Below are 13,538 nucleotides of genomic sequence, written 5' to 3' on the forward strand. Positions count from 1 at the left end.
AGACACCTTTCATATCAATCGGCCTAATCTTCCCTGTACTATTGTATATGTACTATACAAAATATCCTAAAAATCATTACTCTCGGAAGATAACGGCCCCAATAAAATGCAGAAGAAATAAACAAACTGATCAAACGCACCGCGACTACACTATAATTTTGTTACAAAAATTTATCTGACCAGCTGTATAGGCAGCAAAGTGTACAATCTTTTCGCGTATTTACATATTAGCTAGGACATCATTAAACGTATATTTGCGAAGAGAAGGCAAACATCGCCGCGGTGCGTTCGGGAGCATAGATTTATTTACTTTGCGAAATTTGTAGAACGCGGTAGAGCGTGACGACGTGACCCTTCAATGAACTCCGTGTGTCCTTTGTTTGACCTTTCCGCGAGAAGACGACGCGCGCGACATCCGAGTACCTAAAGAGGTAGATAGTCGCCCTGTCGGTGACGGCACTTATAATTTCTAGCATTTCTACTCGCAAGAGTGGTTTATGATGTATCAAACTAAGTAACGAGTCACATCCATAGCTCGCAACTAAGAAACCAATTAAGCAATACCTGCTAGTACCCAAACTATTCATTCGTGCGGCGCCAAAATAACAGGAAAAAAAACACGGCGCTCTCAGCAAATCGCACTGTGTTAGAGTATTTTTGTATTTCTTGCTTCGCAAAAGAATGCTCATTTCAGAAATATGCATGAATGCGAAACGTTCATACAAATTCACAAAACCGTATATCTTCCACGAAAAGGTAGTCTCGCTACACACTCCGTACTAACATGAATATATTTCTGTTATGCTAATGCCAGGCACCTCTCTAAGTAAACAAGCTTTACCTTGGTCTGACAAAGCGTTACAAAAATACACACGTGTTAATGTGTAGCCACTAGCAAGACTGTCGAGTCATGTATACTTTATTACAACACCCTTGACAGATTGTCATGCCTGTACTACTTCGTTTAAGCCTTCGTGTCCGTATCATAGAGGGAAAGGTAAAGTTAGTCATGAAGAAACCCAAGGTATCAAAAATATGCCATCAATTAAGTTTACGTGAAACTAACCACTGATCATTTTTTATGCATTTCTGCTGATGGATTGAATGCGTTCAATGCAGCAAGAATGGAGTTAAAAATTTCAAGTAAATATAAAATCTTGTTATGTTGGTCTGTGGTAGTCTGACTTCGTTCAAACGAAACATCACCGGAATAGCAAGACTCTTGAATCGTTGATATAAACATGGCTTCCAAATTCTGTTTTACTCCGAAATTCTTTTGCCAACTTTGTTTATCAAACTCCCATACACAGAAGTGATGTACAGTCATCAATCACCATGCAAACGTATTTAACAACACATATTTTAGCGGGTCACGATCCATCTCAGAGAATGAAATTACACGCGCTAGGTTGTGCAGTTTATCTTTCTCAAGGTTGCAATACAGCCTGAGGCGCAGTTGACCTTTATATGACCTTTTGGAGTCGATCATAAAATACGATCGGCCATAGATAATTTACAAAGCATAACTTATGCAAGGCTGATTCAATAGAACGCATAACAACAATTACTTGATAAGAATCTACATGCGAATTGGCCTATTGGGATAAATAACGGGATTAGAAGCCGCATTGTCGTCTGCGATACGTCGTTCAAAAAGACAATCGAGGAAATACGAATTGAACTTAAAAATGTTACCAAACTAAGAAGAAATAACTTTCGTGCATCGATGATTCCATTATTGGAATAGAGAAAAAGAAAATGAAATAGGACAGCTCATTGAATATCGAAAATTTACGATCAGTCCAAATTTGTGATTGGATCTGATACAGGGATGTTCAAAATATTAGATTTGATATTTCAAATTATTATTTCAAGCAATTAGCAAGTTGCCTAGGTATGATCAAAAATTGCGTTTTTAATTCCTGGGAAACTACAAACAATCGCTGCTTATCTCAAATTAAACTCATTAAATATATATCGAGTTCTGTGTGTTCTGTATTGAAATGACATATTTGAAATTATTTTCAGAATGTATTCGGAACAGTAAAATGTTCGAATTTGAGCATCTCTGGTATGATATGAACGTTAAATGGCAAATTTGAGTCAAAACATGGATATTTCAAAATTAATTTCCCTATAAATATGTATTTTTTTAAGGTTCCAAGAAAAAAATAACGTATTCAAAAAATTTAGTGTTAAATACAACTTTTTTGTTTACTAATTTAAAAAAAAATTATTAAAAAAAATTTGAAAAAATTCCAAATGTAATTAACTTGAAGCTATTTAACAAGAAATTTTAAATATTTTTGCTGCGTGATCTGATGTGAAATGTCATAGCAGATGTTTAAAATTATCGGGGCACCAACTTCCAAGCATGGACAGCACATGAAAACGCGTTATATCCTACAACCCATGCTTGTACGGAGATTAACCGCCCGAGGGAAAGGGTCTAAAAATAAGCATTATTGATTGTTCCTAAAATTCGTCAAATGTTTTATATAATCGGAAAGGCAGCGTTGTCTCGCCCCGTCAAACACCCATAAACATAGCTTGATGATCAAAAATGTGACCGAGGCGTCAGATCGTGAACGGCTAATCTAAATTCAGAAAGAGAAATGCCAGAAGGAATAGAAAAGTTCTACCCTATGGTTGGGGTTAAGGCCGAAGATGAGTTCATTGCATGTATATCAGGCCAATACTGCTCAAATGGGAAGGATGTGCGACTTTATTCATGGAAAATGGTCTGATACTGAAGGTGATTCCATTCGACATTTTGTCCGATACTAATACCTCCTAAAAGGGAAATATGAATCAAGGTTGCGTGACTTTTTTCGCACGAAGGGGGAATGATGCAAGATGGGTGAATTTGACTTGAAAATTTACTGGAACACATGGAATTCCATTCTATACCATTACTTTTGCCCAGTGCTGTGAAATCGTATTTATAACTCACCGGCATCGTTAGCCAAAATTCTGAGTTCTCAAGTTTAATATAGAAAGTTTGCATACTATACAACTTTTATTTTTGTTTGTTCAGCTGGGAAATCTATTGTAATTTGCCAAAATAGGACAAAATTTGGTCATCAAAATTAGATTTCCGGCGTGAGAGTCGGTAGTCGGAATCAAAATCTTCATCAACTCGGTGTCAAGGGTGTGGGATCGTTCGTAAATTTCCGCGACTCCGCAGTACTGAGCAACAGTCATTACAAAAATGGCGGGAATATTTTCCAAAAAAAAAAAAACGCATCTCTCGAGCGCCATCTGGCGGATCACACGGCGAAATCTGAATGATCTAGAATCGCAATCAGTGTGACGTCACCGACGCCTCGGGTATATCTAATTACAAGAAAGCATAATTTTTCAAATCACGCTTCTCACACATTTATAATCGTTTACGTTTTGATGCTACAGGGCACGATTATCAATGAATTCATCATACACGGTGGTTGAGAAATCTTTTTATTAAAAACAACTAAATCTTGATTGACGTTATTTAAGTTAGCTGATGACCAATAAGTTGTATTTAGCGGCTTTCGTTCTCGGTAGATTAATTCGGAATTTATACAAAAATAAGATGGTTTAAAATTTGCGGAAAAACAAGTTGTTTTTCGTTTTAACGTATTTTTTCTCTGATAATTAAAATAAAAAATAAAAGAGATAGGAAAAAAATTCTGTAAATCTGTACAATCTATGACAGCTACGACCAGGCTTTGAATATTTACACTAATTATTATTCAATGTTCAAAAATGATTCATTCATCCATTCTCATATTTATCTCGGGGAGGGGAAAACCGATAAGACGGCTTCTCGTTCGGTTACAAGTCCATTTCGGTATGGAAATAATTAATGAAAATATTAAATTGAAGATATTCGATTCATATGCATACACTAATTAACGGATGTACAAGAATTATACATCAATTCTCGTATTTATCCTGGAAGAGAAGAACACCAATGGGTCATTTTAATCATTTTTTGTTTTGCAGATGCAAAAACTTGATGAATATATCATAACGCGCTTTCTGAAGAAAGAACTGAAGAATCAATTAATAGAGCAAATCCGACAGTTCCAAACGCGAGCGAAATTTCCAAAGCGTATTTTCTCCGATGTACCATCATCAAAATTAAGCTTCCATGAAGTAGGGCAACTTTTATAAGATTAGTTTAATGTTTTCTGTTATTGAGTCAAATTACTAACGAAGCAAATCGGGGTCTTTGTGCCGGGTTTAAGGCATCAATATCGAGTTACTAATTCGCGATAACCCGCGAAAATAACCCGTTTTTTTATACGCTTTCCACCCAGTACAAGCATTTTACTGTTGTAGCTGAAGCTGTTTTGTTTTATAAGACAAAATTTTCCCGATTTCGATTTGCCTACTTGAATTATTATTACACCCTGCGTGAGACGGTGATGATGAGATTTGCACCAGAGATTCTTAGGCCAAGTCCAACACTTCAACCATTAGAGCGTCCAGAATAATTTTCAATTCACTCAAAAAATCGTTCGTTTTCTTCTTTGGAATTGCATTGGAATTTATGAAGTGTAGTTTGTTTAATATAAGTTTCATATATGGTGAGAGGTCTCAGAGTTTTCCAGGTAAAATTATTCACAGCAATACTTGTCCGTATGATGATGTACGAGCATACTACGATTCTATTTTCCATGTCACTGATTATCGTCGCCTCATTATTTGTATGTTAAAGGAAACGTTGGTCTTACCTCGATTTTTCTCACTGCTACTTCTTCGACCATTTACCCCAGAGTGTGTTTCATTTAGTTGTGACAGTCGGTTGTTATTGGTGTCACCGTTCTGCTTCGCATACTGATTGGGTTCCCCTGAAAAACATAAATGAAGGTGATGAATAAACAACTTGGGAATTTCTTCAATCACGTTACTAGGGATGCCTGTGAAAGAGAATTCAGATTGTTTCCGTGGTAAAACACCCTATTCTATTGGTGTCTTACACCTGTCGGTTAAACTTATCCAATTTTAGAATGAATATTTGTACCAATTTGCTATACTTATCTAACTGTTCCGAGTTAGGATAGTATATTTTTGAAGCAAATGGGTAAAGTAAGCAAATAAAATAGAATTTATGCCATGTTCTGGGTTTGTATATATACTTTGTGTCGTGAATCCTGACGGATATTTATAGGCGTTTTGATTGCATGGAATTTCGCAATATTATGAAATCAAAACAAGGCTCCGTTTCAGAAAATATCAGAAAAATTACAATTTCAACTCCCAAAACCTCAACAATAACATATTGAGCTTAAAAATAGCTTACAAGGTGTGACGGGAATCATCAGTTTATTATGATTTAGATTTTAGTATTTGATAAGTAAGTTGGCTTATAACCAAATCTACTATTAATATCATTTAGTGAAAATAAAACGATGCTCTATATATAAGTACAATCATCCGACTGTATATAGCAATCGGACTCAAAATCCTACGAATTTTTATTTTTTTATTTTATCAAAATACTACAATTGTGAATCAGAATTAACCCAAAAGACATACAAGCTATAGTATATTTGATAAGCTAGATTAAATCAACTGGCGTGCATGTGATTGCAATGTCCATGGAGTATATCGTATAATTATAAGAGATAATGGGCAATGTCGCATCCGTGGTGTTTCAAAACTAGGGGAGTGGTGTCCGATTCTTGTGACAGGTGTTACTGTCATTTACATACATTTATCTTTTTTATGCAAGGTCCACAGATAAGAGCAGATAACGTTTCATGTATTATACTTGACTGGTAATATTTAGATAAAAGATGAAGCGATGCACCCAGCCTAAGATTGTTTATATTAAGGATGGGCTTGCTTGTCAATACATGTCTGTTGAGGGCACTTGAAAGCCACAAGAATAACACCGTACTTCTGTAATGATGGATTCGCGTCAGGGCAAAATAAGCAATGGTTATACATTTATATTTAAACACGGTAGGGCTGGTAAATAATGAGACAGAAACGTTGACTGTAGTTAATTTAAGTATAAAAACAATGGCGAGCTGTGGATACATAGTAATGGATAAAACACAGCGGGTAACAGTATAATGCAAAACATGTTGTTTCAAATAACTGCAAATGTTGGTATTACATTTCATCCTTATTCCCCTACAAAGATCTACTCAAATAGCTAAAAAGATAACTAAATTATTGAACATGATCATAGCTGTTGTTCGCCGCTTTTTTACAATGTATGTATTGTTTTCATCGACTTCCTACCTCTGTATCCCGGGAAATCATTCTGTGGATTTCCCTGTTGCATATATGAATTCTCCGAAAGCATATCCAAGGGAAGTCCGTATCCATTTTGATGTTTGCTGTACCCCACTGGGCTTGGGATCGTGTAGTTTCCGTCTGGAAGGGTAGGGGGCATTTGCTGTGGTGCCGGTTTGTAAGTGGGGTACAATTTGGCATATATACTATCAATAGCTTTAGCAGGCATCATCGCGAACTTCGAAAAGTCAAACGAAGGCGGTTTTCCATTCGGTGGGGCCGCCGGTGCGCTAGTTGGCGGTACCTGTTGCGGATATGGGTTAGTTGGGTAAGACGTGGTGTCCATAGGGCGTTGATTAAAAGGGTATTGATGCCCAAATTCAGATTTAATGTGTGGGGCACTGTATTGTGGTTCCATTGCTCCATTATGGCTTTGCATCGGATTCCCATATCCACCAGACATATGGTGGGCTGCTCCATTGATCGGCATACTCTGTGCTGCAGTATATGGATTCATTTTTGGCACGTTGGATTGAGGCATGATGCCGTGTGGTATGTGGCTATATTGCATCATCGCCTCCTCGTTACTAGGCCTTGGGGTGGTATATTGGCCTCCATTTTGCGGCATGCCATACGTCGCATTCATGGTTGTTCCGCCACCGCCGATTTCCAATGACCTCAAGTCTATGACGTCAGGATCAAGACAATGCGTCATAATGGTATTGAGAGAATGTGTGTTTGGCAAGAATAATAGCTTTAGAAAACTAGGATTGGAAATAGAATAAAAGACAATTTTGAACAAATGGATGCATGATATACAATTACATTTATCCGAGTAGCAAATGCAAAATGTGTTCCTTCTTTTTGTATTTCATATTACCATCAAATTTGAACGAAAGCAAAACCTGACGACAAAATGAGCCAGATTTAATAATTCAGTGGGTAATACAGTGGGTAACACACTGATAAGATAATCTAAGAGACGACCACCGTCTCGATAAAAACATATTTGAATTACGCCACTTTAAAGAGATTTCACAATTTATAAAATTATTGGTTTGTCTTGACAAGGCTATGAAATTCACTCCACAGCTTATAGAAAGTCTTTTTTTCGCCACCAAAACATACAATAATAGTTTTATAGCAGTCACACTTAAACGTAATTTTGTCAAGAAACAAATTTAAGTGGTATACAACTTTCATTTTGGCACATGATTAAGTATATTGAGAAAAGATTTAGTCGCACCATATTACAAATAGGATTAAGAAAGTGTGTGTACCAATATGGAAGTAACTAAATTTGTTCGCCTACTTTACATCAAGTTGTGTAAAGGGACTGAAACCTATGGGCAATTGGTATATTCACTTGACCAACACAAACAGTCCCGAACTCGTAATAGAACCAAAATAAGGAAAATCAAAATAAAATTATGGCCTAACTCAGAATAAAATTATGGCCAAACCTAACCTGGTACGGGAGTACCTCAGAGAACCAATATGTTCAATTTAAATTATTTTTATTCAAAGTAAACGGTAGACAAGTACTTATCTACGGACATCACAACTTGAAGTTAATAATCAAAGCAATATCCAAATCTGACATGGTTAATCGAGTCTACGTCTGAGGAAGGAAATTAAGAATAATTGCTCAGTTTATTTAAACAAGATCGAAACAGGATCGAAATTTCCGCTTTATAATGATCGAGGGAAATTGAGGCGAAAATTTCAATAATCGGCAACAAAATGGGAATTTAGCAATATCCTATTACGGGTTGTAATTTAATAATGCATGGACGTCATGACTAAAACTTGAAAAAATATATTTTTTTTTCGTTCTTTATATATACCATGTATAAATCTGAGGCCCTGTGCATTCAAAACATAACATATTCCTAAACTGTCGCTTTAATATGGTATACGGGTATACAGTAACTCAAAACTAAGATACTGCTATGCTGTAAGCTTAGAAAGTTTAAAATTTCATTAAGTCCGCTAAACTACCGTATTGATCACGAAAACCTCGTCTTTTCAATTGAATAGTAAACCTTGCTACACAGACCCACATGAGCTTTGTTAACATGCAAACTGTCAGGCAATAAAACAACAACCATCGACGATCGCTAGCTGTAGTGTTACGTACACTTAAATGTCTGTAAGCGTAATGGTGACGCTTCGACACCCCCACGTGACCAAGAGCCTTATTTTGTTTTTGTTAGCAAATCAGGAATGAGTGATGACCATTGTTCGTCAGTAGGTCAAATACCCATCAACATAATTTTGTTCCAAAAGCGAATAATGGCGGAATAAGAATTCGCTGAAGAGCGATTTATCGACGTGTGTACCCCCTGGGCTGGTACATAGATGACTAAATATCAATCAAAAGATCCAATCGTGATATGGTGATAATGTTGGAGCGTTCTGAAGGGGCGCATTGCTCACACTCAATGGGCATGTTAGCATTAAACGCGTGTAAGTTACAAATACAAGTGACGTAATATATCCATAATATTCAATTCGGGGTCGGAACAGTAAAGCATGCCTATGGTGAAATCTTAATTAAAAATCTTGCTTTATTTTACTATTTATTACGTTGGAGATGATGAAAAATATAAACACATTATTACTTCTTAATTTACACTATTACACTGTTTGTCCAGTTTCGATTCCACTTTCGCGCTAATTATCATCAATGCCACTGGACGTCAGACGCCATTGGGTCCAGTCACGGATATGTCGTCATGTAAACAATTCCAAAAATCGTGTTTTTGAGTTAAATACATGAATTTTGTTTCGTGAAAAATACAGAAAACCAATAATAAACAGCTTTACTTAAAACTTGAACAGATCGTGAAATGACGCATAGAATGTCCAGTCAGATATCTGGACAAACGCTTAGTATTTTTCGATGTCTAAAAATTACGAATACGAAGTTTTTTTAAGTAGGGAATGGTCACGGACTGGCGACAACGATGCCACTATTGAGAGTTGGACTTATCATACTTGGCCAAATTAAGATATGTATATAAATCAAGCATAATTTTGGATAAATTTTAAAAGTAGGAGCCTGTGAATGCTTTGTAAGCAAGTAATGAGTCATTATAAACGCGGTTTTTGTTTTTCTAATCGCAGAAACGGAATACGATATCGTTTCGGGAAACGACAATAAAACTTAGAAATAAAGAGGTAGGATTAACAAAGGATTGGGGTAAATACCGAAAGAAAAATCTAGTCATAAAGACGGTACCGGACAACTATCATAAAATAAAATAAATATCCAAATGGCCGGCGTATTCTGATGGTCTCTTAATTTTGGATTTATTCCAATAATCCAAATGGAATTTATTTAAAAGCAAAATGATTTGTTTTCTATAAAATTATGTATAAATTATGACTTTGGAACGAACGAAAATGACAAATTTTACATAAAACAACAACAAAGCATTAATTTAGAATTCTTAAAAAAAAACTTGAATTCGTAAAAGCATTGATTTCGAAATTTGGAACTTATTTTGTTATTGCGTCACCATAACTTTCTGATTTATTTTTTTCATCCAAGACAGGATTGGAGACCAATGTGATATATATTACTTATATATTAATTGGTATTGCTTATACGTATTCTGTATATAATTCAACATTCATTGTGCATTGATATATCACAAGGCAAAAATCGTTTATATTTAGAACACCACAGTCGCCTATATTTTTAGCAAATCACGACGCAATTAATGAAATATCATCAAAAATCAGTCTGGAAAAGACAATATTTACAAAAATAAACGGAGCCAAAACCAATGACAAATTTAATAACTGCTATTTTGGATCACGACCATGATTGAGGGATAATTCCCAATCTATATTCATATATTGTCACAGTGGAACAATTTTTTATGTCATATTTTTAAAATCTCTTTTTATCATTTTTCTAGCTCTACAGCTAAACCTAAAAATTGACATAAGAGTCATAAGACACTACCAAGAATAAAATTCAAAACAGGTATAGCTTTGAAAACCAGAACAAAAGATGGCCCCAGTTCTAAGACAGAAGATAAAAAAGTTTCATTTCTGAAAAATGTGACGAAGCTAATTTATGCGGCGACATATGTGTCATCATTAATGCTATATCACGAAGTGGATAAGGTAGTAGAATAGAATATTGAAGTATGAAAAGTATATACATAAGTAAAGTCAAAAAATTCTAGAATGTTTTTCAGAGAAATATGCAAAACTCGAAAAATACTGAGTATTGAGTAATAATAAAATATATAGGTTTTAACAAAGGGCGCTTCCATAAGGGTATAATACATGACCGCCGAATTCCTTTGCCGAAAAAAACTCGTAAACCCAACAGTCCATTACAAACACGTCAGGTAGACAGGTAGATCACAACAAATTACCAACACTGATCCGATCATGTGGCGGCCAGGACGATGCATAAAAAGCGGTCTCCATTTTTCATTCTACTTTTAAGATGTATTGTTTTTATTAGCAAATACCTCATCCAATTAGTAATTACGTTAGTCGGGTTCGGGGTGAGGGTACCTTAGCGTTAAGTGAGATCGCTTTCATCCAACGCCATCATTAGGGGTCCAAATTTAACTATGACCAAACATGGGTCCATTAACTTTCTTAATTGGAACGAAAATGAATTCAATTTGTATTATCTATTTTGAAATCTGCGACGCTTTTGCTTCAACGAAAATGTTTTTTCACTGGGGAACTGAAAAACACGGATTTTCGGAACTTGTAATTTGTTTAGAACCGACTTTGATATCTTTCAGGCTTAGAATAGTGATTACGGTGTCCAATTATGTAAAATACGAGCCTCATTCGGAAAAAACGATAAAACACAGTTTGTAAGAAGACAATATGGTTGAACAATTTCAATTCATAACTTACCGGTACGTACGAGTATACATACACAAATGCTGGGAAATAAAGAAAAACCCAATCGACATTGGCAAGTTGACTTGCTTTCAGAAGGCTGATGCGGGTCAAAACCTTGATCCCAGTAATAACTTGTTTATGAAGCCCAAACGCTGAAACCAGCCTGACTTACAATTCCATTACAAACACCGTATTCCGAGTTACAAGTTAAAACGCTAACATATGTCTAGTTTAACAATAAGCCAACACTACTGCAAGTCAAAGAAAATCTTATTGATTGCAGATCAAAACTCAATGATCACAATCGCCATGACTAATGGCCATTCAAATTAAAACAAAACCGAACGTGAATGCATTACGGGCCAAGACTATTAGTTGCCGACGGGAAACGGATATCAGCAGTCTGCCATTTGCCGTCAAGCATTTTGGCAACGTTTAGAAATGCAGACTGATACATGTATATGTGGTTTCATACTCAAATGTGCACGAATCAGTCATTGACAGATAAGGATCAAATGTCCCCGGCCCTAAAATTTTTACTTATGACAAGTGGTTAGCTGGCGTGGCATGAGAATATAGCGTCCAGCCAGTAAAATAATAAGCCAAATTTACATCTGAATGTGCTTTGGTAATATGTCCATAATGTCTCCGTTCGCCATTTCCTTTTTGCGGTACCAAGATATATATTACTATTAATTATAATTAAAAGAAAACTTTCATAAAAATTCACATTTTTTGATCGTTTTTACTTTTACACTGCGAACAAAGCCCTGTTCATTAGTACGAAGCTACAATGATAAAGTACAATAATATCGAGAGAATTTTGCATGAATTGAGAATAGGAATAGTCAAATGATGAATAGTATAAATCAGGTCGCCTACATTTTTTTTGGCAATTCACGATGATCCCAGTGCAAAAGACCCCACACCAGTCAGGAGTTGACAATATTTACAAAAAATTTCAAAGAGTTATTAAAAATTAAATTTTTATTTTTTAGAAATATATATGTATATATCACGATGTCATCCTCAAAACCGATCCGGAATAAACAATATATACAACAGAAGACAAAATAATATTCGTAAAAAAAAATATTTTTGACTTTTTATAGTAATATATATCATTGACGGTACATTTTGTCATTTGTTGCGTTAAAATCACGATTTGTGCCAAATGCTTCATTGAAATACGAAGCTTTTTGAATCTAGTTCGTTGCATCTGCATCGCTACATCTGGATTATAACTTAGTGCAAATTATTTGCCATTATCATAAAAACATTTGCAGTTTATTTTACTATTTTCTTGATTTATTTGGCGTAAAAACCCTAAAAGACAGTTCGGAAGTAGAAGCAACAATGTTTTGACACTTTAGTGCGGCGGAAACCATGAATTTTTAATTTGTGACTCAAACCAGAAGTATAAACACATTGAAAAAACGGAATAACAATAATATTTACTCGGCAGTCTTCGTAAATTTTAAATCAATCAAGGGCACGTGATAATTGACGTCACGTATCTATACGTCGAACGCAAACACCGTAAATTTTTAAGTGTTGGTTAATGTGCAGAAAGACACTCGAATCACTTATAATAGTCCAATTCACTCTTGCATTATATGCATACGGATTTATTAGCACAAAAGCATCGGAGACAGTTGGTACCGCAGCAGAATCCCAATCGATCGCACGATACAATTTGTAACGACTTTATCACATCCTAAATAATACCTCAACGTCAAAGACAAATTAGGTCTATTTCTAAGAAAAGTCGCGGTTTCAATTTATGTAATCCGTAATGAATTATATGAGCGATTACTATAATTAATAATACCGCCAATTCAAATTAATGTGACTTCCTTCTGGTGTTAAATATAATAATTATTCATCGTGAAAACTGCTTTGAACAAAGGCGTACAAAAATAGACGTTTCCTGCGTTCAATGTTAGAACGCCCGTGAATATCGGACCTACGATGAATGAACATGATATTTATTACACTAATAGATTTTGATCCCCGGTCAAACTAGACCATACAAATTGTTACCAGGAATTTATTAGGCACGAACTATACATGTGGATCTCTTTGCTAAATTGACGTTGTTGCTGGGGTAATTAGATTATTTCGAAAAATGTGCATTTCTCTGCAACAAATGGACCAATCGCTTTCAAAGTTTCAGTACTTAAAGATGATTGAAGTCATTGGAAGGCTATTTACCTTTTTTCAATTTGCTTCGAATTTTATCAGACCCGATATTTTCACTCGAAAATTTACAGCTTTTTTCAATTCATGAGAACACTTTTTATGAAATCTTTGACCACTTTATTCCATCAAGTTTGTCTGCTGATCTTCCAAGCAAACTAGGTGCTCAGGTAAGTCTTAGCGTAGAGGGAGCAATGCTCTCTCTTTCTCGTTTAATT

The 13,538-nt window shown here is 35.4% G+C and overlaps 1 protein-coding gene across 2 annotated transcripts in view; it reads right to left on the reverse strand.

The window, feature by feature from the left end:
• LOC120348636 (thyroid hormone receptor beta-like) overlaps positions 1 to 13,538 on the reverse strand; it is a 69,759-nt gene that overhangs the window by 25,931 nt on the left and 30,290 nt on the right. The window contains exons 1-2 of one of the 2 annotated variants that reach the window (XM_039418817.2): positions 6,241 to 7,015; positions 4,722 to 4,838 (exon numbers count right to left, since the gene is read on the reverse strand). In XM_039418817.2, coding sequence (XP_039274751.2) covers positions 4,722 to 4,838; positions 6,241 to 6,949 — 826 coding nt within the window. In that variant the 5' untranslated portion in view covers positions 6,950 to 7,015. Of the gene's footprint in view, positions 1 to 4,721; positions 4,839 to 6,240; positions 7,016 to 13,538 lie in introns of those variants that run through there. The other variant, XM_039418816.2, reaches the window with a different exon arrangement.

Source organism: Styela clava, chromosome 1 (genome assembly GCF_964204865.1).
Source record: "Styela clava chromosome 1, kaStyClav1.hap1.2, whole genome shotgun sequence".
NCBI lineage: Eukaryota > Metazoa > Chordata > Ascidiacea > Stolidobranchia > Styelidae > Styela > Styela clava.